This window comes from Chrysemys picta, chromosome 19 (assembly GCF_011386835.1).
Source record: "Chrysemys picta bellii isolate R12L10 chromosome 19, ASM1138683v2, whole genome shotgun sequence".
NCBI classification, from domain to species: Eukaryota; Metazoa; Chordata; order Testudines; family Emydidae; genus Chrysemys; species Chrysemys picta.
The window spans coordinates 7,532,930-7,560,104 of record NC_088809.1 but is presented as its reverse complement, the minus strand read 5'-3'; the positions used below and the strand labels follow the sequence as shown (position 1 = coordinate 7,560,104).

Genomic DNA, 27,175 nt, shown 5'->3' with positions numbered 1-27,175 from the left:
GAGATATGCACAGTTGTTTGCTCCCCCAGGTATTAATACATACTCTGAGTGAATTACTAAATAGAAAGTGCTACTCTGAAACCTGTCACTAAAAAGTTAGGTCAGCCCAGGAAAAATCCACACCCCTGAGTGACGTAATTAAACTGACCTAATCCATGGTGTAGACAATGCTGGGTCAATGGAAGAATTCTTCACCTCTTGTGGAGGTGGATTCTCTCTCTGTCCTAGGAGTGTCTACATTGAAGCACTTCTGCAGTGCAGCTGTGTTGCTGTAGCATTTAAAGTGTAGACAAGCCCTAAGTCTTATTGACTTATAATGAGATCTAGGTTCCTAAATGCCTAAGTCACTTCTGAAATGGGACTTGGGTGTCGAAGTCATGTAGGTGTTTTTGAAAATTTTACTGTCAGTCTGCTTCTACAAAATCATATCAATCAAGACAAAGGGTGCTTCTGAAGGTGGCTTTGATTTTGTAGTTGTTCTGCTTGAGTTTGTGAAGTTCCCTAATAATAGTGCACAATTTTTCACTTTTCCCCAAAGTAGAATTTTTTATTTTAAATTCTGCACTGAATACATTTGAGAGCAGTTGGGGATTTGAATGGAAATCAGAAGGTAGACGTTCCAGATGACATTTTCTCACAGACATTGCCCTGATATCCTGGTTGATTTTATTTCCTTTAAGATTAACAGGAAAGTGCCTTATGAGATGAAAGGCCCAGCCTTGAACTCAAATGCATCATGGGGCCTCCTGGAAAGCTTGCTACCACACCCTGGACATTTTTTTTTCTCAATACACATTATGCATTTGAGATTTGAAAATGACGCTGACACTATCCAGGTTTGCTCCTGGGCTGGAAATATTCTCGTCTGCTTCTGTAACTAACCAGGAAGCCATGTGACTGTTACTATTTGAAAGGAGAGAGAACAGGTTGGAGCAGGGAATCAGAGTGCTGAAGCCAAATATATCATGTACTTTTCAGAGATTATGAAATAACCAGTTTGAAGAGACGTAAAAAACAAAATTTACACATGATAGTATGTAAGTTCTGAGTACTTAACAGAGCATATTTACAATTCAGAGCTGCTTTTTATAGTTAGGGAATTGTCCCGTTTTTGGAATTTAAAACCCCCCAAATAAAAGCCTTTATCATAAAGGAATCCATCTCTAACTAGCGTGGCAGACCTCACACAATAATTGGATTGGAACCATCGCAAAAGATTGAACCCCTACTGTTCCCTTTTGGAGGCGTGCAAGAGATGTGCGGACAAGCTACAAACTAGGTGACCATTATCCCTGCTGTTATTAATGAGGTTTGAGGGATAAAATGAGATTTGTGATAAACTAAGTTTTCCGGTTTTGGATAATATTTTTTCATCATCTCTCCAGTAATTCATCCAGCTGTCTGAGTGCAGCTAACACCGGCTTCCAAATCGAGTGACTTCAGATTTTAATTTAGTGGAAGCGTTAAGGAAAGCAGATGATTCTCCGTGATAAGTTAAAGCAGATATCTCCTAGGTGAAAAGTTAAAGCCATTTATTAGAGGAGATAGTGCTGTGATATTCTTCAAACTGACGCCCGACACGAGGCCAGAATCTAAACGATCAGCTTTGGGCTCATGATAAAGAGATAATTTTGAAATGGATGGTCACATTTTACAGTGGGGCCACGGAGGCAAGGAATGTAGAACACAGTAATTACAAGTTTGGTCTTGATAAAACACTCTCCATCCTGTTTAAGTCAGCAGAGGTTAGCTCGCTTGGATCTCCACTTTTAATTGGTTTTAGACTTGGGTTTGCGGAGGCAGAGGTGCTTGTTCAAATTAAAGCAGTGCTCAGAAGCTGTGTGCCCAGGGGTAAAGCTGGGAGGCTGTGTTTTTGTGCAAGCTTTGTGAGGGCTCAGTGAAAAGCTGCTACCTGCAGAGTAATTTGTATTGCCTGGGTGTATAGAGGATCCTGAGTGCCATGATTTGGTGCTCGCGGCTTCTACAGTCTGGAGGACTGCGGAAAACAGAGCAGTGACCTCTTTGCATTTCCTGTCTTTTGTTGATGTTGGATCAGACAGTGGCCAGTAACAGAGAAAAGTCAAATCCCTGCATAGTGCCCTTTCCTGCTCATTCGAGATGGGGCCCGAACTGAGATCCTGGATTTAACAACCCTGGACTTCATTGGGTCATTTCAGAATCCTAACCTGAATGCAGAGCTGAATGTTGCAGTTGGCCCTGACCCAGTGTCGGAGCGTACTTAGTTTTAGAAATCTGTGTTTGGAAAGTAGATCTCAGTACGAACTTTGCATCTAGGGTCCATTCGCTAATAATGATGCATTGCTGCCCCCTGCAGGCAGTCCTCTTGCACCCTGAAACATGACCCTTGATTACCCTTATTTTTGCATAGAGAGTACAAGCATTAGTAGTCATAAAATGATGCAGCCTCTCTCTTTATTGTTCCTGGCAGTGTTTGGCTTGATGAATATCAGTAGAAATGTAAAAGAGGTAGGAAGGAAGGGTAGTCTTTCAGTGAAGGCACAGAACTTGGAATCAGGAGAGCTGGGCAACTTAACCTTCAGTGCCTCAGTCTTCCCATCTGTAGAATGCCTCTTATAAAGCACTGGATAATTTTATAACGAGTTGTACATAGGTAGCACAGTCAAGGTAATCATGCTTCAGGGCACGAGCTTGATTTTCTTCAGGGGTCAGAAAGGATTTGTTTCTCCTCAGCATTGCACAATCATCTAGGAGCACTGTTAGAAAAATAAATTTAAATTAAATTTAAAAATTTTAAATTAATGGAGATATCCCATCTCCTAGAACTGGAAGGGACCTTGAAAGGTCATCGAGTCCAGCCCCCTGCCTTCACTAGCAGGACTAAGTACTGATTTTGCCCCAGATCCCAAAGTGGCCCCCTCAAGGATTGAACTCACAAGCCTGGGTTTAGCAGGCCAATGCTCAAACCACTGAGCTATCCCTCCCCCCGGAGAGATCGAAAAAAGGTTTGTTTCTTTGAAGCATCAGGAATTGGCCATCACTGTTTGCAAGGAAACGGACTTGGATAGAAAGTCTGATCTAGTATGACAACTATTATGGTTCTCTATAGCATCTGGAAGAGTGTGGGACGAACATGTGCGTTATGTAGTTTATCTTTAGTAGAGCAAGGATTCACTTTATGGGCTATATATGTGGCCTATACATAGTGATTCAATCCTATTATTTTTTCAATGTATGATGCACACAAATGCAATGTCGAGTGTTCGGATATCATTAGCTCATTTATTCTTAAATGTGCGTCTGTCTACAGCATTTTTGGCAGAATCAAGAGAAAATTGTAAGCTAGGTTTTTAAAATAGAACTAGTCATTTTGAAAAACAACATCTTTAATGACTTGACTGCCTTTTGACAAATGTTTGCAGCGTCTTGAAAAAAGCAAAGTTATTTATTTAAAAGCATGCAAAGTCCCTCTGCTATCCAAACCCCATCGTTTAACAATAAATGATGCCTTTGCTGATAAATGACTCTCTTTATGCAGACTAGCAAATGAAATAGGACATGATGGCTGAAGGCAGACACATGCTCAGCAGTCTAATGCTCCCTTATATTATCATCGGTTTGTCTGTATTTGAAAAAAAAAAAAAAAAAGCCCAGCCCCCAAGTTGTTAAACTGGAGTCTTGCTACAATTTTAACTGCTGTTTATGTTCTCTTCCCCCCGGCCTCCCTTCCTTTTTGTAGCTCAAAAAAGCCAGTGGTTAAGTGGTTTCTTTGACAAGGGATCATTCCTAGAGATCATGCAGCCCTGGGCACAAACAGTTGTGGTTGGTAGAGCTAGGTAAGTACCCACAGGCTTTTTAGACCTTTGTAGAAATCTAGCTTTTACTGATGCTTTGTGTTTCTGCTGACAAATTCTGACAAAACTGGTGAGTGGATGGATGTGAATAACAAATTTATCATCTCAGCAGAACACGTCTCTGCTACGTGAATTGAACATGTGCTGATAATTCCTTCTGTCTGTCCCAAGGTGCTTGATAACTTTTGCCTTCTATAATGCTGGATGGAAAGAGTATACGGGGGTGGGCAACAGGTGATTCCTAGGGACAAACCTTTCTACTGTACATGGTAATACAGAGGGGTCGCATTGTTGTGGCTCTGACATAATTTAGAGTAGTTGGTGGGCTATATTGCTTCACAATCACATTTGACTTGCAAAAAAAAAAGTCCAGCTAAAACTGAAGTAGACTGGAAGAAACTGCAGATTGCTGGGAGACTTACTTTTTTTTTTTCAAGTGGGAAATTGAAGTTTCTATTAAATTTTATTACCCACTCTGAAAAGAGAGTAACTCAGCTGTGATCCCAGCATAGAATAACCTGCAGCTTTTTCCAAACTAGCACTTGCCAAGACTGATCTTAGTCTAGCTTAGATTGCAGAGACAAGCAGCCCTGGGGACTTGCATATGGTGCTCACCTTCCTCTCTGGGACAATCACTTTCCCTTATCTTTGTGGCAAGTGGCACCTGCTCAAGATTCTAAAACATACCGTGTTAGCTTGAGATTGAGATCCCAGTCTTGAAAATAATTCCAGCCTTTGTAGCTCTTTCAGTATAGTAGGTCCCTGCACTTTCATGCTGCCAAGAAGAAAAAGCCATCAGATGGCAAAACTTGCAGAACGGCTCTTCCATTTAGGCTCAGAATTCAAGTCTTTCGTTGTTGTTGTTGTTGTTAAAATAATCCGTGGCATTGTGTGTTTTCTTTGTCTGTTTCCCTTCTGAATAAAGCTGTTCCAGAAGGATGGAGTATTATACGGTGCTAAGAGCAGTGGAATAGGAACCAATACTCATAAATTCCCTTCCCAGCTCTAAGCAAGAATATTTTCTAGTAGTTAGATCAGAGAAACAGGAGCCAAGATTCCTGCTGGCTCAACCGTCGATTTGCTGTTTGACCTTGAGGAAATCCTGTAACCTTTCCATGCCTCAGTTTTTCCATCAAGAAACTGTGTATAAAACCTACCTCTCAGGTTTAATCGGATGTTTGTAAGGTTCTTTGATGATCCTGCCTTGCAGGTGCAAAGTATTATAATCATCTAACGGCTGTAAGTTTAGCCAGCATCCCAGACAAAATCAATTATTTAGCGAAGCCAGACGGTCTTTGTTCAGGAATATTCTTGGCTTGACTTTTAGTTTCTTTTCATCTGACACATTTTGAGCTGCTTTGGACTCAGACTCCTACACACGTGTGTCTATATAATACAAGTGGAGCTGACTTCTTTCAAAAGCAGTGGCATTTTGAAAAAATAAATATGAATGTATTCTTCTGGGATTGTTACTGTAAGTGCTGCCAAAACTCATCTTTTGTATGTATGTTTGGAATATGTGCGCTGTTGGCTGTAAATTGTCTTTTATTATTCCAGGGCAACTTGTCCAGGGACACACTATAAAACAAGATGTAGCATCCTCATGTGCTAGCCTGATGAAATTTATATGAAGTATAATGGAAAACAGAAGTTGTTTTGAGCTGTTTTCAAGTTCAATAAATAACTGTAATACTTGGATAAAGATGTTCTTTATTAGGTCACATGGGCCCTAATATAGACGTTATAAGTTACCGATTTTAAGACGGCTTCTGCAATTACGAGTTTCCAGCCAGACTCTTAATCATTGTGAATAGGAATATTTTCAAACCCCCTAGTGCACGTCGGCCTTGTCACTTTTGGTGCCTGGGGTGCTTGTCATCCAACTTGAGATGGCTGAGTAGAGAGGGGTCGTCTCTGCAGGGACTCCCTTTCGTGCAACATCAGGAAGCCATTGCAAGCAGCTGTTGCCACAAGCGGCTGCCTTTTGTTTTAGGAAGTTATTAGGCTGAATGGAGAGTGAGGCTGAATTTCCCTGACACACGTGTTATCCTGCCTCCTTGTGCTCATATACCAGACCCTTTTATCTCCCGTAATGACCCAGCAGCTGTGAGGGTTAATAGATAAAACACTAACCTTCCGTCTGCCCATCACCATTCCTCACTTTTGGGGGATCCCTGTATAGTGTGCAGGGCAATTGGGGTGGCTGGGTCATGCAGTCTTCGGTAAAACATGTGGCATGTAGGGATTTTGATCAACTGGTAGTGGGTGGAAGGATCATTGGGATTGTAAATGGGCGGCTCAGAAGGCTTGGGTCTTCAAGGTTCTATTTCCTGATGAAGACAGTTTCATGAAAATCTGTGCGGTGGCATGCTAGGAGAGATGCAGCCCTGTGCAACTGCATAACTGTCCCATACCTAGTGCAAAATGCTAGGCTTCAGTTTGTTCTGCTCTGGTTTGTTGGGGGGTGGTATTAGTTTTATAAATAGGTCTTATTCTGAGAGCTGTAAATCCAGCTCTGAAATGATCCAGCCACATGCCTGAACTCTTCAGAAAGGCCAGAGTGCCTCTCCCTCCATTGATTTGCATTGTTTGTCTCTTGTTTTTATTTTCAAGTGTTTTGATGCTGGATTAGAAAAAAATGACTCGTTTTACAATGGTAAAATATGTGGGTTTTGATTTGTCTCATCTGGTTTCAGACTGGGAGGAATACCTGTAGGAGTAGTTGCCGTAGAAACCCGAACAGTGGAGTTAAGTATCCCTGCTGATCCTGCAAACCTGGACTCTGAGGCCAAGGTAGGTTTTGCTATTGAACATATGTTGGGGTTTGGTTAAAGTCATTCTCTGCAGATGCCTCTTTGAAAAGTTTCTGTGTGTTTATTGGAAGATTTGCCGGCAAGACAAGAAACTGATCAGCCTTTGGCCGTATGCTAATATGCTGTTCTCAGAGCTGGTGAATGGGGTGTCTTGCTGGCTGGCTCTGTTCGTACAGAGAGAGAGTCTTGGATATACCGAATATACGGGCAGGAGATGGCTTATCTCTGTGGAGGCTAGCCCTGCTCTCTTTTGAAAGAGGGGAAGGATCTTATGGCTAAAGCACAAGTCTTAGAATCAGGAAACCTGGGAAGTCAAAATCATCATCCTCTCCTGCTGCTCGGGCCACCTTGCCCCCATTTCTGAAATTCTTGCTCTTTTTTATGTTCATATCCCTTGTCTCTGCCTTCCCAGCTCTTGGCCTGCCTATGTCTCCACTCCTGCTTCCTTTCTCCTTAGTGCTCTTTTTGTCTCCTTATTGCACTGAAGTCAATGGAGCTCTCTATGGGTGTGGAGATCTGCTCACGTGAAGTCAGTTGCAGGATCAGCGTCTTATTTTGTAAACTCTTAGTCAGTGCCCTTTCATTCCTTTGTGCATCATTCTCCCAGTGCACCCGCGGCCCTGTAATATTTATAACAGGTTGTTATGCTGGTCAGCATTGGTTTCAGATTGGAGCTCTTGCTGTATCTATTTGTTTTCTTCTGATAGTAACTCTCACGTTAACAAAACATTCAAATCATACCATTTCCCCCCCCAACAGATAATCCAACAGGCTGGTCAGGTGTGGTTCCCGGACTCTGCCTTTAAGACTGCTCAGGCTATCAAAGACTTTAACCGGGAGGGACTCCCTCTGATGGTCTTTGCCAACTGGAGAGGCTTTTCGGGTGGAATGAAAGGTGATTATCAAACCATTGATATATTTTCATGTGCTGGGGATGACCATCAGTTTGGCTCTTGATATCAAGAGAAACAAACTGTTCTTATGGGGACACAGAACTAAAGGTTGTGTGATGTGCTTTGACAGTGTCAACGAGTTCCCTTTAGTATTACAGGTGTTTTTTTCCTCTTCTAGTTGACCTTTGTTATAGTGGAGAGCAGCTATCTCTCTTAGGCCTGAATAACATAGCTGAAGTTGAAGTACCTTAGTTCAAACTTACCGCGGGTCCAGACGCGGCAGGCAGGCTGCCCCGTCGACTCCGCGTACTCCTCTCGCGGAGCAGGAGTACCGGCATCGACGGCGAGCACTTCCGGGATCAATTTATCGTGTCTAGACAAGACACGATAAATCGATCACAGAAGATCGATTGCTTACCGCCGGACCCAGAGGTAAGTATAGACCTACCCTTAGTAGTCCTGTGTAACCAGTGCACACCTGCCTTCTCCTAGCATAGCACACACAGACTTGAGTAGTAGGACATGTCTGCTTCATCCTCTCTGGCTGCAGCCTGGGTCCAGTCTCTGTTATGATATGGACAAGAGCTGACTGCATGAATCTTGAAGGCATATATGACTAGCCCTACAGAATTGCTATGAAGGGGGGTAACTGTAGGCTTTCTAACCTTTATGATACTTGGACCAATTGATACTATGTATACATCTGAGTTTAGAGGGCCTGCTTACATCAAGGTTGTCCCCTGCCCCTGTTTTGATGCTGTTCTAATTTGTAGTGCATTTCAGTCTTGGAAGTCTTGGAAATGCACCAGGTTTCAGCCAGGTTATAAACACAGTTATGATTCTACCCCACAAAATGGAACCATATGTAATGGAGTCAGGTGACATGGTTGGAATTTTTGTTAGTTAAATATGAAACCATAGCAAAGCCAACACCAGGGCATAATTATCTCAAATACATGAAACTCCATGGATTTGCCTGGGAAAACCTCAAGGTGTCTGACACCCAAACCCCTTGGTTCTAAAATAATTGGGAAATTTAGCCCCTTTTACTAACCTCAGAGAGAGCTTCCGTCACTTTTGCTGTGTGGTCACCAGAACTCTGCAGTTTCCACGCATGGGCTTCGCTGGTAGCTGGCCCTTTAAATCTGGGAGATAAAATCAGCTATAGCCCATTTTAGAACTGCCTTGTTGAGGCTTTGCACCTCCGTCTCCTCTGGCTGGCAAGACTTCTTTTGAACATTCTTTGCTTAGGAGGTGGCATTTCCTTCCAGTGTTCTTTATAAGTGGTTCTTAAAGGTGCGTTGCTGTGGGTTCTTGGCTCATAGGCCTTGTCTACACGGGGTCTGACTCCTAGGCTTTGTCTGCACTGGATTTTTTTACACCAATATAGCTGCATTTGTGCAAGCTACTGGTGTAAACAATCCGTATCCAGGTTATCCATGACTTGTGCTGACACACTTTATCTCAGTGTGACACCCCAGTGTAGACAAGTCCTTAGTAAGGTGACAACTCTACTTTATCTAAAAAATTAATTTTATAAAAACAAACCCTCACCACACACAGAAAAATATTCCCTCTGTTGTTGTTTTCAATTCCATTGAAAACACGGGTTTTACAGCAAGGACAAATTTCCATCAAGTGTTTGCAACCCAAATGCTACAGCACTGAGAACTTGGAAGTGCCATCATTGATTTTCATTGTCTAGGGTAAGAGATGCACAGACTGTGAGCGAGTCATACACAGGTAAAGAAACACTTGTTTATAATATATGGCTTTCAGGCTGGCCATGTCTCCAATAATAGAGTTGTTTACATTTAGCTCCCAGTGCCCATTACTGAAGATTGACCCTTTTAGATTCCTTGCATCTTGGTTACTAGGCTGGAATATTTGTGTAATCGTTAAAACAACAAATCCGGTTACTACAGGGGGGTACATCCCCAGTTGTGATGCTCTGCACAGCCTGGCCAATAATCCAGTTGTACCTGCTGTCCAGCCTGGGAGAGGAAAGGAATGTCTTACCTGGCAGCATCTCCTTTGACTGACAACAGAGTGGGATTCTTAGGGCTTCGTTTGTTCCTATCTAGTCATTTGTAGGCAGCTGGAGGGTAACAGGAATAACCCGGGGTGTGCAGTGCGCAACTTGGAATGTAAGTTCTTCTTCGAGTGCTTGTTCATGTCCATTCCAATTAGGTGTGTGCGCGTGTCACGTGCACGGCAGCCGGAAATTTTTTTCCCATAGCAGCATCCGTCGGGTCGACCCGGGGGCCCCCTGGAGTCGCGCCTTCATGGTGCTCAATATAGAGCCCCGTCGACCCGCCAGCCCCTCAGTTCCTTCTTACCACCAGTGATGGTGGCTGGAACATCCCATAGGCCTTGCTTTAGCACGCGCCTTTTCTGTTATCTGTCATTAATAGTTGTTGTTATAGTTAGTTATTTAAAGTTTGTTTGGGATTTTCCGCCCCCCTTCTGATCCCTGGAGCTGTGGTTTGCCACGGTCCCCGGGGTTCAAAAAGTGTGAGGTCTGCGCTAAGCGCATGCCAAAAAGTGACTCACACACTGCATGTTTAAGGTGCCTAGGTGAGGGTCACCAAAAGGACCATTGCAGAATTTGCCGCGAGTTCCACCCCAGAACTTTGAAAGAGAGGGAACAGCGGCTCATGGAGGCAGCTCTTCGTCCCCGTTCAGACCCAGGACCCAGCACCACCTCCTCAGTGCGGAGCGCCCCGGCACCGTCATCCAGGAAACCAGTGCAGAGAAAGGACTCTTCCTGAGAGACTCAGCACCGTCGTGGCACCTCCCGCGTCCACTCGGCGGCTAGGTGCCGGTCTCAATCGCCGGTGCCTCAGAAGAAAAAGAAGCCGGAGAGGGATTGTTCTCCCCTGGCTAAATCTAAGGAGCTGGCGACTGAGAGACCCCCGTTGGGCCACTGCTCCATGTCACCTGTGAGGTCCGTGTTGACTCCTGCCCCGGAAGGGTGGTTGAATCCGGCCCCACCCTGCTTGCTGCAGCTCCCATAGACCCTGGAGGCATTTAATGCAGCTCAGGACTTGTTGCACCTCATGGCGCTGTTCTCACCTCCCCGGAGGGACGCACTGCCAGTGTCGACAGGACCGGTCCGCCCTGCAGTACAGTCAAGAGGGAAACCGGCTATGCTGTCCTGGCGCTCACCTTCTCCACAGAGCCCTCTGACACCAGTCGTTTGGGAACAAGAGCCCAGTCCCCTAGCTCTCGGTACCCCACAGTGCAGCTCCTCCGTGGTCTTCCTCCTCTGAGACTTCAGAGTCCGACTCCTATTGCCCTGGCACCTCCAGGAGCAGGAGGTTCCAGGTCACGGCGGGAGAGACAAGCTTACCTGGCCCCGTGGCCCCCACAGTGGCAGAACCCAGCACACTGGCCCTTCTGGACGCCCTGGGCCTTCCATCAGAGCCAACGGTTGCACTCGGCAGCAACATCGGTAGTCTCGGCTACTTTCGTTCTGCCTTCCCCGCCTCAGGGACCTGCAGCCCAGGAGATCTCGGGCACCGCAGCCAGCTATTGAGGCACCACCACCGCATACATCAATGCCGTCGGCTGTGGCACCGGCATCGGCACAGACGACTGCAACGGCGCTGACGTTGGCACCGACATTAACATCGAAGCATGCATTGGCAGCGACACGTGCAGTGCCACCTGCAGCCCCAGCATGGTGTCCTCCGTCCTGGCACCTAGGGGCATGGCACCATCCGGGTCAGCTCCAGCCTGAGATCCCCAGAAGTCGCAGGACCTCGTGGGCTCCAAGGGGAGGGAACAGCCACCCTTTATGGGGGCTTCTTCCTCCTCCTTGCCAGATGAAGCACTGCGGGCACCACTATAGCCCCAGCTCTGGAGAACATCAGGGTGTTTCAGCAGTTACTGCTGCAAGGTGCCCAGGGCCTGCACATTTAGGCAGAGGAGGTAATAGAAGACGCGGATCCCATGCTGGACATCCTAGCGCCCTCTGGACCCGCACGCATTGCCCTCCCTCTCATCAAAACTATATGTGCCACAACCAAAATGTAATGGCAGAGCGCAGCCTCGTTGCCCCCCACAGCTAAGCACAATGAAAAGTGCTACTTTGTGCCATTGAAGGGTTATGAGCATCTGTGCTCACACCCGCCGCCTGATTCCCTGGTCGTGGACACTGCTAACCAGCGCGAGCGGCAGGGTTATCAGGAACCTTCTCCTAAAAACAGGGAAGCGAAAAGACTCGACCTTTTCGGTAGAAAGGTCTATTCTATGGGCGGGTTGCAGCTCTGCATTTAAATCAGCAGGCCATTGTTAGCAGGCACTGCTATAATACATGTGGAGCAATGGCAAAATTTGCAGAGCTGCTGCCGCAAGACTCCTGTGCCGAGTTCTCGGCCTTGGTCGAGGAAGGCAAGCTCATCTCACGAGCTTCCCTGCAGGCGGCACTACATGGAGCTGATGCGGCCTCCAGGGTGATGGCTAGAGCATGGCCATGAGAAAGGGCTCTTGGCTCCAAATTTCAGGTCTGCTATACGAGGTCCAGCAGACCACTCAGGACCTCCCCTTTGAGGGTGTTACTCTGTTATCCGAAAAGACAGATAAAAGGCTTCATAGCCTAAAAGACTCAAGAGCCACCCTCAAATACTGGGCCCCCGTACTCCCACCATGCAGCAGAAACAGTTCAGACCACAATCTCCTCCACAGTTCTACCAACAACAGAACCAACAGGGCGGTTCCCGGAGGAGGAATAGGAGTGGCAGGAAAAGGCCAAACCCATCCTCAGGCCAGGGCTCTGGCCAATCCAAACCACCTCCCGGCCCCAAACTGACCTTTTGAAGGTTCGGTTGAGGACAGCGCACCAGAACAAGAACTGGATCTACTCTGCCTTACCTTCTCTTCCCGACTATCCCCTTTCTGCCGTGCATCGTCCCGTATCACTTCGGACCGCTCGGTACTCCACACGGTAGAGAGGGGATACTCCATCCAATTCTGTGCCCTCCCGCCCTTCCATCCCAATCCCTCATCAGGGACTCCTCTCACAAGTGACTCCTTATACAGGAGGTGCACTTGCTTCTTTCACTAGGGGCAATGGAAGAGGTTTCTCAGGAACAGAAGGGCAAGGGCTTCTATTCCCAGTATTTCCTAATACCAAAAGCCAAATGCGGGCAACAGGTTCATGAAGAAGCTCAAGTTCTGCATGGTCTCTTTAGCCTCCATCATCCCTTTATTGCATCCAGGAGACTGGTATGCTGCCCTAGACTTTAAGGGCACGTACTTTCACATAGCTATAACTCTGCCCCACAGAAAATACCTCAGGTTTGTGGTGAACAACAGCCACTATCAGTTCACAGTCCTCCCGTTCGGCCTGTCAGCGACTCCTCGAGTGTTCACCAAGTGCACGGCAGTCATGTTCCCATACCTCGGCGACTGGCTCATCAAGGGCTGCCCCAGAGCTCAAAGTGGAGGCACAGGTCATCTTCGTCAGAGTGACGTTTGACAATCTGGGCCGCCTTCTGAACGAGAGGAAATCGACGTCTCCAGTTCAGCAGATAGAATGTATATGTGTGGTGCTGGACTCGACCCAGGCCAGGGCGTACCTCCCAGAGGTGAAGTTCCAAGCCCTTGGTAACATCTTTCAAGGTCTCAGTCAGTTCCCCACCACTACAGCAAGAAACTGCCTGAAACTTCTAGGACACATGGCAGCCTGTAGCTATGTGGTGCAGCATGCCAGACTCAGACTTTGACCTCTTCAGTCATGGCTAGCTTCAGTGTATTGGCCATCCCGGGACAATTTGGACAGGGTTATAACCCTGCCCCGCCAGGTTCTCGACTCCCTCCTGTGGTGGCTCGACCCACAGGTAGTATGTGCGGGGGTTCCCTTCTCCAGCCCTCAGCCGTCTCTCTCCCTAGTGACGGACGCATCAGCTCTGGGCTGGGGAGCACATCTGGGGGATCTCAGGACTCAAGGCCTCTTGTCTCAGGCAGAGCTCGCTCTCCACATCAATGTCGGAGAGCTGAGAGCAGTGCGCCTGGCATGCCAGACTTTCCGTACCCACTTATCAGGGAAATGTGTATCAGTGATGACAGACAACACCACAGCGATGTTCTATATCAACAAACGGGGGTACATGCTCCTCTCCCCTGTACCAGGAAGCCCTCATGTTGTGGGACTTCTGCATAGAGCATTCAATACACCTGCAATCATCGTACCTCCCAGGGATACAGAATGAGTTGGTGAACTATCTCAGCAGGTCGTTCCACGGCCACAGGTGGTCCTTATGCCTGGATGTCGCGAACTCCATCTTCCATCTGTAGGGATTTCCCCAGATAGACCTGTTCGCCACACAGCACAACAGGAAGTGTCAGCAGTTTTGCTCTTCCTGAGTCAGTCTGGTTTCCATCGCGGTCGCATAGTCTCCCCATGGCAGAAAGAATCTCCTTTATGCGTTCCCACCCATTCTGCTCGTTTACAAGGTTCTCCTTGAGATACGGAGGAAACAAGCTTCAGTGATACTATAGCTCCATCTGGGCCCCGCCAGCACTGGTACACATCACTCCTGCAAATGTCCGTGGAAGCCCTAGTCACCTTGCTGCTCTTCCCGGATTTATTGATCCCGGATCACGGTCGTCGCCAGCACCCGAACCTCAAGTCACTACACCTCACGGCATGGAAGCTCCATGGCTGAATCTAATGGAGCTTTCCTGTTCAGACCTGGTCAGACAAGTCCTCCTTGGAGTAGAAAGCCCTCCACCAGGGTTACCTACCTAGCCAAGTGGAAGACGTTCTCAATCTGATCAACACAACACAGTTTGTCACCCACTCTCGCTTCTATACCATTAGGCTACCTTCTCCACCTTAAGCAGCAGGGGCTGTCCATGTCATCAATAAGGGTTCACTTGGCTGCTATCGCGGCCTTCCATCCAGGTGCTGAGACCCGGTCGTTTTTTTGCCAACCCTGTAATTAGCCGTTTCCTCAAGGGTCTCGACAGGCTATACCCGCACATCCGACAGCTGGTCCCAGCCTGGGACCTCAATCTGGTCCTTTCTAGATTGACAGGGCTGCCCTTTGAACCACTGGTGACCTGCACCATGCTCTGTCTCTCTTACAAGGTCGTGTTTCTGGTAGTGATAACCTCAGCCAGGATGGTGTCGGAGCTCAAGGCCCTAACATCAGAGGCTCCCTACACTCTGTTCTGTAAGGACAAGATTCAGCTCAGACCACACCCAGCTTTCCTCCCGAAGGTGGTTTCCCAATTCCACATCAACCAGGACATTTTCCTCCCAGTGTTCTATCCTAAACCGCATTTAAGCAGGAGGGAGCAGAGGCTGCACTCACTGGATATTTGCAGAACACGAGCCTTCTATGTCAAGAGAACGAAGCCGTTCCAGAAGTCTATTCAACTCTTTGTAGCTGTGGCAGACCGTCTCCTCCCAACGAATTTCATCATGGATCACATCCTGCATCCGGGAGTGCATGACGCACTCCGTCGGAGCGCAGGCTTCCTCGGGGGTATTCCTGGTGCGGGTTCCGACCCAGGAAATCTGCAGAGCGGAGATGTGGTCCTCCATACACACATTCACAGTACATTATGCGATCACCCGGCAGGCCAGAGACAATGCGGCCTTCGGTAGAGCAGTACTCCAATCAGTAGTCAATTCTGGCCCCGCCTCCAGAACTTAAGATTGGGAGTCACCTAATTGGAATAGACATGAACAACACATCTCGAAGAACAACAGCTATGAGAAGGTGAGGAACTGTTTTTTCGGTTGAGAGTAAACACTGCGTTATTTGTACGCATACCCTCTTAAACAGTTATAGGAATTGCCCAGATCAGCAGCACTGAAAACGGGTAATTGGATTTTAACAGCCGCTTAGTTGCTAACAGAATTTACAGCTTCTAACCTGGACCAATTAAACCCTAATCTTGGGAAACTCCTACTGCTTGGAAAGATCCTCACAGCTTTGGTATGGGGCTGGGTTAGCCAACAGTGTTACATGGCATATGCTGCCATGCAGGTAACTTTGTCATTGATCATTTCATATTGTATTATTGTCATATCAAGGGTCGTCTCCAAATTGACTCTGCAGGCAATGGGGGCCGCTCGTGTGGATTGAACAATATAAAGCTGCTCCGTTAACATTCCATCCGTTGGAATTTTGGACCAGATATTACTATTTTAAATGTTGTGAAGTGCCAGGAAGGTGCTATAACATTTAAATAAGTAGAAGATGGACAGCATTTTACATGTACATGGCACTTGACAAACACCTAGAAGAAAAGTTACAGTGCCACTGACAGAGTAAAAATCCCTAGTCTAGAAAGACTGGCATTATGAAGATGTTTTATTGGGCCTGCTAGTCTCTTTAGCATGACAGGAAAAGAACTCCGTTTGGTTTGCAGAATACTCCGAGAATGAGGATATCTTCCAGAGAGGAAACCTGCTCACAACGCAAGATGATGGGCCTCAATAGATCTGAGTTCTAGTCCCATCTCTGCCACTTTGCTATGCAACCTTGACATCTGTGTATCTCAGATTCTCTACTATTGCTATGAGATTTAATTCTTTAATGCTTGTAAAGTGCGCTGAGATCCTATCATAAAAGAAGCTACAGAATGTAGTCTAAGTTGTTGCTGTTGTGTCCGCTTCCCATGCTCTTCGAGGACTTGCCCTTTGTTAGTCATGTCCCTTGAAAACTGAATTTTGCTTTGGAATCAGAACTACAGGACAGGGGTGTGGAGCCATTGAGTGAAAGTGCCAGTATTTTTATTTGCATATCACTTATTATTACTACAAATAAGCTTGGAGGAGGCGAGAACAGCACAGGAGAGGAGGGTGAAGAATAGAGTCATTTTGATTTACATACGGGTCAGGATGTTTTCTCCATATTATCTCATGTAAAAGGACCTGGTAGAAAGTCTCAGCCTCTCTTGTCAGTTTCGACATCCCTTGGGGAGTTGTTTGCAGTTTTGGTTTCAATGCTAGCTGGGGATTATGCAGGGAGGGAAAATAAACAATTATGCCACCCCTCAGTGCACACAAACACACTGCCAGGAGCCGACTGCACTGTGGGTAAAATGACTCCAAAATTGTGTGTAATGAGTAGGAAAAGATTAGAGACAGCTCTTGCTATGCTGAAAATTGACATTAGTTGGGGGGAGGGGGGAACCTCTTTACTAGTCAGCCTAGGAGGTCTAATTCAAGCAGTAAAATAAATAAATAAAATAAATAAAGGCATATCACAGTGGTATTGGTGGTTTCCCCAACGAGCGCTATCTGGCCGGAAGGCTATTCAGCATAATGCAAAATTAAATTATAAAAACTGGCTTGAATATTTAGATGGAGGAGCCATTTGGAAGCAGTTTATTTAGACGAACCGGCAATGACCCACAACAGTGAGACATCAAGCGTGAAATTTACTAGAAATTAGCACCAGGGTCTCAGACTCAGCATGAATAGTTTGATAGGATGCAAATCCCAGTGATATTAAACTGCATCACTGCTGGTGCTACAGGGTCACTCTCGGTTGGTTTTTCATGTTACACTTATTATTTTTTCCTGGGACCAGTTATAAATAACAATAAAAAAAAATCTTATTGAAAACTTCAACCAGAATGAAAAGGCCATTTTAAATCTCTGATTACCTGGATGTTGAAATACAGCACTGCCTATATTTAATGGGTTCATGAGGTACATTATGTGTATGCAGCCGATGTATGCTTGGTGTTTACCTTAAGGTCCTATCTGGTAATCCAGCCAAGCTGATGAGATCTGTTCCAGCTTCGAGGGAGTAGGGCATACTGCCCGTCATTATAGAAACAAAAAAAAGCTGTCTGCAGCCTTTCTAGCATGCTTGATGCATCTGGCTGCCAATATTTACCCACACAGTGTAATGATAACAGATTTTATATCTGTATACAGTAGCTGCAGGTAAACACATAGATATTGACTGTGAAAGTGCATGTTACATAGACAGAATATCAGGCTGCATAACAAACAGCACTGCTCTTCTGAAAGGGCTGTAAGCATTTCCAATCGACACTCTGCTTTTCAAGTGCTTGTGATTCCCAGGTTTGAATGAATATTGGAGTGAAATCTGGCCAGGAAGTTCCATTCATTTTAATTTTTTCCCCAGTTTCCTCGGGTCGTCTTTATTTATGTTCAAATGTACAAAAAGGCAATTTAAAAAGACAAACTGAGGAATTCCAGGTTTAATTGTCTTTGCTCATATACTCAGCATAAATATCTGTATTTTTTTAACACAGTTGTGCAACCCTTTAGTTCTTAAAGGTGGCTAGTCTCTTGCTCTTTGCCATGATAACTTTTTAACCCATATTCAGTATGTTAGTTACAGTAATAACTGTTTTTAAAATCTCTGCCCTGCCAAGGCACTAGGACTGCCCAAACAGTGAAAACACAGAACTGCGGGCACCATTAAAATATGGCACCATTTACCATCTGCAGTAGTTAAATTCGGTGCAGTATTTCCCATTCTAACAATACAGAATACTGCAAATACCACAGTAAAGGTATTTATCACAGTGTGGTAAATGTTTTGTACTTTCATACTCAAATACAATATTAATATGATACCGGGAGCATGTGTTTTCTAGTGGCTAGACCAGGGGACTAGGAATCAGTATTCCTGGATTCTCTTCACTGCATTTTGAATGACCTTCAGCAATTCTGTTATTTCACTTTCACCATCAGTAAAATAGATATTATAACAATACCTATTTCACAATGATGTTGTTTTGCTTCGCTAAGTATGTTTGCAAAGGGCTTTAGGATGAAAGGTGCTATAGAAGTGCAAAGCTTTTTTTATTGTTAAATATATAAAAGAGTCTGGGTAACCATTTTTGGTAACCACGTAAATTATGCCTCAGTTTCCCCTGCTGTGAATTGGCTCTATAGTATAGAAACTTCCATTGATTTCAGTTGACTTGTACAAGGCATCACAGTGATTATATTATAGCACTGGAGGACCAGATCATGCACTCCTTACTCGAGCATAGCTTTTGTAAAGGGAAGTCATACCTCACCAATCTATTAAAATTCTTTGAGGGAGTCAACAAGCACGTGGATAAGGGTGATCTAGTCAATATAGTGTTCCTGGATTTTCAGAAAGCCTTTGACAAGGTCCCTCACCGAAGACTCTTAAGGGAACTAAGTAGCCATGGGATCAGAGGAAAGGTCCTTGCATGATCATTGGATGAAAGATAGAAAACAAAGGGTAGGAAGAAATGGTCAGTTTTCACAATGGAGAGATGTGAACAGCAGCATGCCCCAAGGAGCTGTATTGGGACCAGTGCTGTTCACCATAATCATAAATGATCTGGAAAAAGGGGGTGAACAGTGGCAAAGTTTGCAGACGCTACAAAATGTATTCAAGATAGCTACGTTCAAAGAAGACTGTGGGTGGTTACAGAGGGATCTCACAAAACTGGGTGACTGGACAATAAAAATGGCAGATGAAATTCAATGTTAAGTGCAAAGTAGTGCACACTGGAAAAAATAATCCCTACTCTAAATATAGTGATGGGTTCTAGATTATTTATACGCAATTTGTTGGGGAAGAGTCAAGACGGCTTTTTTTAAAGGGGAGCATGGATGTGACATTCCAGCAAACAGAATGATGTGATGTCAGTTTCTTCCATTCCTTACCATACAGAGTCTTGACAAACATTTGAAATATTCCAGTGTATGTGAAAGAACCACAGTGGCTCCCTTCCCATCTGATCAGGTATAAAGAAGCCATGAAGCTGACATTAGTGGAACGTTTAGGGTGTTCTTTAGATCATTGTTAAAAACAATTGTCATTAAAAACAAAACAGGTAGCATTTAGGACCAGATCATGCACCCCAAACTCCCAGTACTTCAGTGGAAGTTTGGCTGCACAAGGGCGTCAAGCCGATTGAATCAGAGGGAGTTTTGTATGCTTTGTGCTGGATCCATTGACTTCAGTGGGAATTTTGCATGCCCAAGGATTGCATCAGGTTATCTCAGTGGGAGTTTTGGGTGTGCAGGAGATGCAGGCCAATGGGTCCTTGATGTAAGCAATATCAAGTTAAGGCTGCTAGGCAGTTGCAGGGGAAGTGAGTGCTCTTGCATTTCATATGCTTAATGCATGGGCCCAAAAAGGGAGAGACAAAGAAGGAACCTTTGTTCTGAAGGCCATGCCTCTGCGTGGTTTAAAGGCCTGATCCTGCTCCCATTCAGAGCAGCAAAACTCCCACTGACCTCAGTGAGGCAAGTTCAGTCAAGCCCTAAATGAGACCTTTCACATAGTCCCTCCTCAGTGCGCATACAGCGCTCTCTTTCCCTCTGTCTCCCCATTCCTCTTCCACCTCCCCAATCCAAACAAGTGGCACTCGTCTCCCCCCACACTTTCTCCAAGTAAAATATATACTCTTGGCAGGGGTGAAAAATGAATTGCTAATTACACAATCATTTTATTATGTAGCACCAGTAAAAAATGTCTAGTGAAGAATTAATTCAGTTAAAATAATTTGAATCAAGCAATTATTTTCTTAACACTAGAATTAGCTGAAAGTACTTCAAGTGGTTTATTACTAGCACTACATAATAAAGTAATTGTGTAATTAGTAATAAATTTGTCACTCCTTTTGAGGTCTCTTTTCTTTTCTCCGGACAAATGAAGAGTTTGGAGTATTGTTTGGTTTTGTTCCCCATCCGCTGTATTTAGCATTTATATATATTCACATGTATATCAGCAGGAAATAGATCATTCTTCTCTTCACCATTGTTTGGACTTTCTTAAAGGATTTTAAACTATTTGTCTAGGGTGTTCAGAGAATGAACTCTATGAACTCTAACCCAAGAGGCCCAGTGGTGAAGGTGCTAATCTGGTACTTGTGAGTCCCTGGGTTCAGTTCCTTGCTCTCCCACAAGCTTCCTGCGTGACCTTAGGCAAATCACTCATTGTTTCTCTGCCTCAGTTCCCCTTTGTAAAATGGTGCTTCTCTACCTCACAAGGTTCTTACAAGGAAAAATACATCAAAAGGTGGTGAGGTGATTCAGATGCTGTGGTAATGGGGCTTATATAAGTCCTAAGATGGATGGACATATATAGCCTTTTATACGACTATTACAAAAGGCCAGTATGATTTTGGCACATAAAGGCATCGTGTCATGGAGCAGAGAGGAAAACACCCTTGTTTTATTGCTCTAGTGCAAACACACCTGGAATACTAGTTATTTTGGGGTATCATGACACTGCAGAGTTATTGATCAATTGGAAGGAGTTCAGAGAAGAGCAACAAAAATGATCAAAGGGCTTGAAGGGACTGTATTAGGAGGAAAATATTTGAAAGAGATGAGTATTTGTAGGTTACCTAAGCAACGACTGAGGAGTCTACAAATATTTAAAGGATTCATGCCCCAAGAAGGGGCAGAGATTACGTAGTATGATGCAGGGAGTAATGGTCTGAAATTAATAAAGGGAAAACTCATGCTGAATACCATGCAAAAATTCCTGACCAGCTTATCTGTTAGGCTGTTGAATGGTCTCTCTAAGGAAGTGGGGGAAATCTACAAGTTTGGGACTTCCAAATCAAAGCTTTACAAAGCCCTGGAAAATGTACTCCCTTGACAAAGAGAAGGACTGGATGATCCTAGTAGGTATTTTCCATCTCTAACATATTTGAGTCAGCGATTCTGTATATAATGGAGTATGTAACAATGTATGCACTGAGGCTGCTTAATTGTTTCCATGATAAACTCCTATCATATCATATTTGTTACTTTCTTTTAAATCACCTTTGGGGCTGACAGTTTCTACGTGATGGTGCAATTATTATGGTTAAGATTCAGCAAAATCTCTTCAGCTGTTCTTGATTTAAGGAAAGGAGGAGTTTGGCTGCACAGGAGTTTCTCACACCTGAGAAAAAGAATGAATTGCACTCGTTATGGTGGCATGCAAAGTATTTATAGCCCTTTGTGCTGCCCCCCACACACGCTCACTCACTAGCTTTTTATGTGAATAAAAGTATATGCAAAACTTTTCAAACTTGGGGACCTAAAGTTAGGCACCTAAGTTTGTATTTAGGCATCTATCTGGCCTGAATTTCAGAATTGACGAGCACCCAGAAATACCCATTGACTTCTTCAGTAGGATACCCTGGGGGTAGATCCTTTTGTAGGGCTCATTATGAGACTGGAGTATTTCAAGCAGGTGGCCCAGAATAAGGTTCTATGAACTTATTTGGATGCAATAGGAATGAAGCAAATCTCACACTCCAGACTGGAGCTGCTGAACCTGGAAGCAGAAGTGCTCTTATAACATGAGAATGTCTATCCTCCTGGTTCTTCGCTGGGGACAGGGAAGAAGTTTGGATGTCTCAAAAAAATTGCCTTTTTGCAAATACTCCAGTCCAATTTTGCAAACCTAGTAGCTTCCCTTAAAGTCCAGGTAATGCCTAGAAGCGCTTGTAGGGTGGTGCTGAGGGGAGCTGCTTAGGAATCCAGCAGTAGAAATGCTGAGTGGTTTTTTTTTATTTGCCTAAGTTTGAGGATAAAGAACTTAAACTACTGTGTCCTTTTCCCAGACATGTATGACCAGGTGCTGAAGTTTGGTGCCTACATTGTGGATGGCCTAAGAGAATATAGACAGCCAGTGCTTGTGTACATCCCGCCCCAAGCCGAGCTGAGAGGAGGATCCTGGGTCGTGATTGATCCCACCATTAATCCCCGACACATGGAGATGTACGCAGACCCAGACAGCAGGTAAAGGAACTCACTTAGCTTGACTCCTTTCTGTATATTGTACTGCTCCAAGACAAGAATACCAGACTAAGTAAGCCATTGCTTTGTTGTAGTAAAGCAGGTCTTGTGTGCTTGTCTTATGTTCTTATGTACATAAAGGAGGGGGGTTGGTTTGCTTTCTGGCTGTACCAAAGAAGGGACTGTTGTCTAGTGGTTAACGCAAAAGACCTCTTGGGTTCTGTTCTTGACTCAGCCATTGACTCCCTCACCTTGGTCAAGGCCCTTACCTTTACCTACCTCCAGGGGGTTGTGTGGGACCTCATTAGTTAATGTTTGTAAAGCATTTTGGCATAAAGGCTTCAACTTACCATCTGAGTTTTGCACCCACCATTTTTCACTTGGAAATAACTGGGTGCAATTTGGCAAGCACAAATAAGCGCTGCTGCGTTTTGAAATACTTAGATCTCTGAACAGGCAATGGTGTAGCTATCACTCACATGTCTATAAAATGCAACATGCGTAAATATACCCATGGTATTTGTTATTCCTGGGTGTAAAATTATGAACAATTGGAAGTGAATTTTTAAAAACAAGTCCTCCAGCCTCTGAAGGGGGGGGGGGGGGAAATGATGACGACACTGGCTGATTTGGAGGAGTGTAACAATCCTGCCTACCAAGGGCTAATATAAACAGGATAAACTATGAGGGCATAGTGCTGTGCTCTTATCAGAGGAGTTTGACTTGGAGCAGTCAAGGGAAGGAGGACAGAGGTGAGGTTATGCTACAGAAAGGAACAGCAAAGCAGTTCAAACACTTGAGAGATCCTGACCATGTTAGATTTCTGTTTTTAATCTATTTGATCCGGTCAGCCATGTGATCTGAAAATAGCCAGGCAGATGGGAAAATAGACTAACATCTGAAGGTGAAAACAACATTATTATTCTGATGTGACCCCGTCACACAGTTCCCCAGATGTATCTCTCTGGGTTCCACTCACAAAAGTGGGGGCAGTTGCAATTCACCTTGCAACTTTCCTCCTCCTTTTTAGTATGCATGCAACCAGACCAGTTACCCATTGTATTAGAGATGGGTGAGCATTGCTCTTTCTGCTTATTCACCGGCTAAGTCATTCCCCTCACACCAAATAACCAGCTTATCCCCAGGTGCCTGGTGTACTGGAGTAGGGGATGTGGCACCATTTTAATTCAGTCCAAAAAGTTAATCAGCTTTGGCTGACTTGGGATGTGTGACGTGGAAGAAACACCTTCCTTTTTGTTTAGAGCAGTTGCCATAGTTGAGATGGCTAATTTAGGACACCATTAAGGGGCTCTGTTGAACACTCCCTTCCCCTCAGTGGTGACGCATTGGCCTCCACGAAGAATTGCCAGGCGGCCTATTTCTCCTGCTGTGTAAGAACAAGTGGAATGGTCACACAGGGGAAACCACTGTCACTTGGCCACAGGCTTCTCCTCTGTATCTAGAGTTAGAAGAATTACATTTTCTGTACTTTGCATCTCAGAGCAATAATCCCCTTCTAAGTTCTGTCTAGCTTTTCCCTCTTTAAAATGTGAAAGGTCAGGATGCTCAGGACAATGAGAGCTCTTGTTAGTGCAGACAAGGATTGGGCAAACACCCCTTCAGCATGTTTGTTATGAAAAGGCCAGGCAGAGACCTCCTGGTAGATGTTGTGTTGGCTCCAGTTTGGATCCTCAAACTCATTTTGTTCTCCAACCATTCCATCCCACTCAGGCAATTCTGAAAATGAGGCTATTAGATGGTCTTGTAGTCTAGGACTGGGACCAAGGAATTTGGGTCTGTTTCTGACCAGGCCACAGACTCTCTCGGTGACCTTGGACAAGTCATTTAACCTATCTCTACTTCAGTTTTCCTCTCTGTAACATGCCTCACAGATGTGTCACGAGGCATAACTAATTACTGTTTGTAAAGGGCCTTGAGATCCCAGGATGGAAGATCTATAGAATAAAAAGGTGTTTGAATCATCATCATCATGATTTAATCCCTGTGCACGTTAATCTACCACACCTGTTAGCGCCTCTCTGAGAATCCCACTTAAAAGGACATCTCCAACAACAATGGCCCTTTATCGTCGCTCTGTTTTACAGGAGCAGTTCTGCCCTTAATTCACTTCCACCCGACATAACCTGACATTGAAAAGATTCTCACAAACCCCTGCAAGCCAGAACCTCTGAGGTTTTTGTACCACTTAGCTCATAACCCTGCAGCATGTGGAATCGATTGCAGCAATTTCTAGGAGAGTGTATTTCCAATAGTGTGTTCCCAACTGTATCTTGCACTGACAGCTGTGCACGCTGAGAACACATTCTGAGTAATTACATGCAAAGGTGCGTGTGCCCCTTCAGAGGCTATATCCTGTGGTGCCAGTACAAGTGTGGACTTGCCGCTTCTGCAGCTTTGCTGGACTTGAGAATTGAGGACTTTTGCATAACAGTGTGTAGCTTAGTGACCTGTTGTTGGACTGCAAAAGCTTGTTGTCCCCCAACCATCACTCCTTAGAGCCTCTCCACTGACCTTTCTTTTCCCTTCTCTCATTCTTTTGCACTTGAAAGTAAAATAGCTTCTGTCTTCATTGTCAAACCTAGATTCCAAATCATGTACTTCGACCTGGGAAGCAGGTAGCTTCTGTAATGAGAATTTTTTTTTTTTTTTTTTTTGTCAAGACATTTTCATAAAACTCACCTACAAGAGCTTTTGGAGCCTAAGTTGAAAGGAGCTACAGGAGTTCCAAATGTTATTTATTAGTACCAAATTGCATCAAATAGTACTAGATTGATATGTTTCTATAACGCCTCATGTACATCCTATGCACATTCTGTTTGGGGTTAGGTAAATAATAGCTAAAGATTTTTCCTTTTCTCTTTTTCTAAATACTTTCTAGATGACAAATTGTGCCGATCCATTGTGTGTTTTTCCTTATCTGATGATCTGAAAGTGCCTTTTCCTTTCTCTTTTCTCCTCATTGATCAGAGGAGGAGTTCTGGAGCCAGAAGGGACAGTAGAAATCAAATTCCGCAGGAAAGATTTGGTGAAAACAATGAGACGAGTGGACCCAATCTACAGTCGTCTGGCAGAGCGACTAGGTATGTCTGGACTGTATTATTGGCATATCAGTGATCCAGTCACCTAATATCTAATGTGTGTGTTTATGGACCTTAAAAAGGGGGCACTGAGTTATTTTATCAAATTCATGATAATTTTTATTTACTGTCATCCAATTTGGGAGGAAAACCAGATGAGATGAGTCTTGTGTGTTTGCATAGAATATTTTTTATTTACATCTACAGCATTTAGTGTGGGTGTATAGTATCTTTTTTAAACCACTTAACATAAGAACATAAGAATGGCCCTACTGGATCAGAGCAAGAGTCCATCTAGCCCAGTATCCTGTCTTCCGACAGTGGACAGTGCCAGGAGCCCCAGAGGGAATGAACAGAACAGATAATCATCAAGTGATCCATCCCCTGTCGCTCATTCCCAGCTTCAGGCAAACAGGCTAGGGACACCATTCCTGCCCATCCTGGCTAATAGCCATTGATGGACCTATCTTCCATGAATTTATCTAGTTCTTTTTTGAACCCTGTTATGGTCTTGGCCTTCACAACATCCTCTGGCGAGGAGTTCCACAGGTTGACCGTGCGTTGTGTGAAGAAATACTTCCTTTTATTTGTTCTAAACCTGCTGCCTATTAATTTCATTTGGTGACCCTAGTTCTTGTGTTATGAGAAGTAGTAAACAACATTTCCTTATCTACTTTCTCTACACCAGTCATTATTTTTCTTTTAAAGAATTGATGGGTTTTACAACAAACCACGATAAAGGTGTGGGGTTAATTCTCTAAGTATGCTCAGCTCACTCAAAACTTAGTGGGCCAGATCCTCAGCTGGAGTAAAATTGGTGTCACCGAGGTTCCAGTCCAGTATATTTGTGACTTCTGGGTTAAATCTAGGGTCATGATTTGTTTTGAACACCAGTAATTATAGCTACTACACATGTCCCCTCTGCAGTTGCAACTGGATAAAGTATTCTTCACCTCCTAACTTCAAATGTTGTATTACTTTGCTGAGCTGTGACCACTGTGATTTAAATGTGTAGGTATATTATTAAAGTACCTTTCATTTCAAATGATCCCAAAGCACGTTACAAACCCGATAAACAAAAATACAGATTATTCAGCAGTATGAATTTAATATTGGATACATCCTCTCTCAGGGGAGTGGACTCTTTATATGGTCTTTGCCATCTCTTATTTCTACAGTATACTCTTCAAAAGCTGCTCTTCATGTCCAGAATTAACTATATTTTAGTAGTGGAGTACGTGTTCCCAGGGCATGTGGTTTGTATGTCTGTTTAAATTTATAAAGCCCTTTGGGGTCCTTCAGCATGAAAGGTGCCATGTAAATGTATGATAAGTTGTTGCTAGTGCTGCTGTTGTTATATTTTATTATTATTTTTTTTAATTTATAACAAAACAACTATTTATATACCACAGCCACTCTGATGTGTCTTTGGAAGAGAAGAATAATTGAAAAGGGACACCGTCAAGGTTAAAAAAAAAAAAATCCTTACCATTGTTACAAATGATATTCTAAAACTCGTTTAAAAGAGTTTTTAAACATTTTTAAAATCTCATTTAATTTTTTCTCACTGTGCTGTTTATTTCCTGCGTTTCTTTCTGCCGGGAAAGCAGATTAGCCACTTCCATTTGGAGTGTTTGTTCAAATAAACTGGTTCCGTAGGATTGAAATGCACATTTCTAATGTTCTTAGGTTTGGTAAAAGCTTATTTTCACCAGCTCTGAATTTTGGGCTACATTTGACTTGACAGTGTCCCTTTAGAGACAAATAGATAGACCAGACTCCAACAGATCTTGGGAACTTAGCACAGAGT

General features: G+C 44.3%; 1 protein-coding gene across 8 annotated transcripts in view; it reads left to right on the top strand.

Annotated features, from left to right (window-relative positions):
* The window catches only part of ACACA (acetyl-CoA carboxylase alpha), a 199,249-nt gene that overhangs the window by 143,633 nt on the left and 28,441 nt on the right, over positions 1–27,175 (top strand). For all 8 annotated transcript variants that reach the window (XM_065572846.1, XM_065572849.1, XM_065572852.1 and 5 more), the window contains 5 exons: positions 3,719–3,815; positions 6,530–6,626; positions 7,406–7,541; positions 22,093–22,270; positions 25,256–25,368. In XM_065572846.1, the coding sequence (XP_065428918.1) occupies positions 3,719–3,815; positions 6,530–6,626; positions 7,406–7,541; positions 22,093–22,270; positions 25,256–25,368 (621 nt within the window). The remainder of the gene's footprint in view (positions 1–3,718; positions 3,816–6,529; positions 6,627–7,405; positions 7,542–22,092; positions 22,271–25,255; positions 25,369–27,175) is intronic.